The following is a 2500-nucleotide window of genomic DNA, read 5'->3' on the forward strand; positions in this document are numbered from 1 at the left end:
AAATGGGGGCCGGTTATACATATTGATGCCAATTTGAGGGGGGTAGACAAAATCACTAGTGCTAGGCTATTGGTGAGAACAAAAGCACAAAACATAATTGATAATCGAGTTAAACTATTTTATGAACATGGGAGTTGCGATGTTTGGGTTAAAGAGTACTATGGAAAAGTTGAACAAAGTCCGGTACATGGATGTGAGGATAGGATAAATGGCCCAAATGGTGATCTAGTGAATATGAAGAAGGATACTTTACATTGCCCACAGACCAATTCCCACCCTTTCTTTGACCCATTGATGCAAGATATGTGCATGAGGAAGGAATACAAGGAGTATCAGGAATGGATCGACCCCATTGTCATGAATGAGAACATTCTATGGAACAATGTTTTGTCAGCTGATTTGTGTTATGTTTCCGAGAACCAGTCATCCCCACCAATTCCCCCCATCACACACAACATCATAGGCAACTCCTCATCGAAGCCTAGAGGGCGCCCTAAAAAGAACTGTGACCATCGAACCCCTTCCATAGATGGCATGAATGAGGCGGAAAAAACTTGGGAAACCGCACAATTATTAGGTATCTCAACAGATGATGAACAGGCTGTCCTATCCGGGCTTAGGAAGTCAAAGAGAGTTTTGATTATGGAGGGAAAGGGTGATTGAGTCTACAAGACTTTCCTCCACGCTGGTGTCTTCAGTAATTTATATGAATTGCCTCTTCTGGAACATTCGTGGTGTTGGTAAAGGTGAAAAGGCCCTTACCATTAGGTCAATAGTAAAAAAGAAAAAGATTAATTTTATGGGTTTGGTGGAAACAAAGCACAAAAAACAATTTCAACCCAGAATAAAAAGGTTATGGGGAAATGATGATTATGACTTTTGTGAGGTCTTATCTTCAGTCATGCATAGTGGTGGATTAATTGCGGTATGGGACAAACAATCTTTCAATGCCTCAATCAAGCATACGGGAAGTAGATGGATCCTCATAGAAGGGTGTCTCATAAACCACAATTTTGAATGTTGTATTGGGGTGATCTATGCCCATAATGATAGATGGAGTAGATTAGTCATGTTTGACGAAATCAAGGATGAGGTGGAGAATATCAATAAACTAATGCTGATGCTGGGAGACTTTAATGTTATATTGCACCCAGGGGAAAGAACAGGAGCTGTCACATGTTTCCATAGTATGAAGGATTTTTCCACGTGGATCAATAATCTAAGGCTACTTGATATCCCCCTTCATGGTGTGAAATTTACCTGGCGTCGAAATGAGTCCAAGAGCAGGCTGGATAGAGCTTTGTGCAATCATGAATGGCTAACAAAATTCCCAAATCTGAACTTGATTGGCATGAGTAGAAGCTTCTCGGATCATAACCCCTTACTTTTAACGATGGAAAGGAGCAACAACTGGGGTCCAAAACCGTTCAGATGCTATGATGCATGGTTCCTACACCCACACTTTAAAAGCTTCATTGTCAATGAATGGCGAAAAACCCCTAATGTGTCACTTCATAACAAACTCAAGATTATTAAAAACCCGCTCAAGTCATGGCGTAAAGAAGTCTTTGATCATATGGACAACAAAATTGATAATCTTGAGATGGTGATACATGATTTGGAAAGGAAAAGTGAAAGCAGGATGCTCGACAATATGGAAATGGCCAGACTCAATGCGGCAAATAGCATGCTACATCAGTGGCTCATTAGAAGGGAGAGAATTTGGAGGCAGAGAGCTCGATCTTATGGTTTCCACATGAAAGACCAAAATACCAAATTCTTTCATGCGACAACCCTTCACAGGAAAAAGAAACAAGAGATCACTAAGATAAAAATCAATGGTACGACAACAGGGGGTACTCAAAATCTAAAAGACAAAGTCAGGGAGTTCTTTAGGGAACGGTTTGCTCAATAGGAGACTCAGGAGTTCGATTTTGACATGGATAACCACCCAACAATCTTAGAGTCTCAAGCAAGAGACCTTGAACGAATCCCATTCACGGAGGAAATAAAAAATGCAGTGTAGGCATGCGGAATAGACAAGGCACCTGGATACGATGGTTTCAACTTCAAATTCATAAGAGAAATGTGGGAAGAGATGAAAGATGAGATCTTTGATACTGTCACACAGTTTTTCATATATGGTGGTTCGCTGAGGCACTTGAACATAACATGGGTCACACTAATCCCAAAAGTTGAAACTCCAGAATCAATTGAAGAGTTTAGGCCCATTAGTATGGTGGGATCCATCTACAAAATTATTGCGAAGATTCTCTCCTCCCGTCTCAAGGATGTCATTACTCCTCTCATTCATGAATCACAGAATGCCTTTGTCAAGAATAGGCAAATCCTAGATGGAGTGCTTATAGCAAATGAATCTCTGAGATGGTTGAAGAAAAACAGAATATCAAGGGCGTTGGTTAAAATTGATTTTCAAAGGGCATATGATTCCATCAACTGGTCGTTCCTTAGGAAAGTCATGGAAAAGCTAGGCTTTGGC

At 40.6% G+C, this 2500-nt stretch overlaps 1 protein-coding gene across 1 annotated transcript; it reads left to right on the plus strand.

The window, feature by feature from the left end:
* The first annotated feature begins 706 nt into the window (after positions 1 to 706).
* On the plus strand, positions 707 to 1915 carry LOC130813471 (uncharacterized). Its single transcript, XM_057679305.1, has one exon. The coding sequence runs from the start codon at positions 707 to 709 to the stop codon at positions 1913 to 1915; it is 1209 nt and encodes a 402-aa protein (XP_057535288.1).
* The last annotated feature ends 585 nt before the right edge of the window (positions 1916 to 2500 follow it).

Source organism: Amaranthus tricolor, chromosome 5 (assembly GCF_026212465.1).
Source record: "Amaranthus tricolor cultivar Red isolate AtriRed21 chromosome 5, ASM2621246v1, whole genome shotgun sequence".
NCBI classification, from domain to species: domain Eukaryota; kingdom Viridiplantae; phylum Streptophyta; class Magnoliopsida; order Caryophyllales; family Amaranthaceae; genus Amaranthus; species Amaranthus tricolor.

What these genes read in the sequence shown, in the direction of transcription:
- LOC130813471 (XM_057679305.1), top strand. Translation starts at nt 707, where the DNA reads ATGAATTGCCTCTTCTGGAACATTCGTGGTGTTGGTAAAGGTGAAAAG.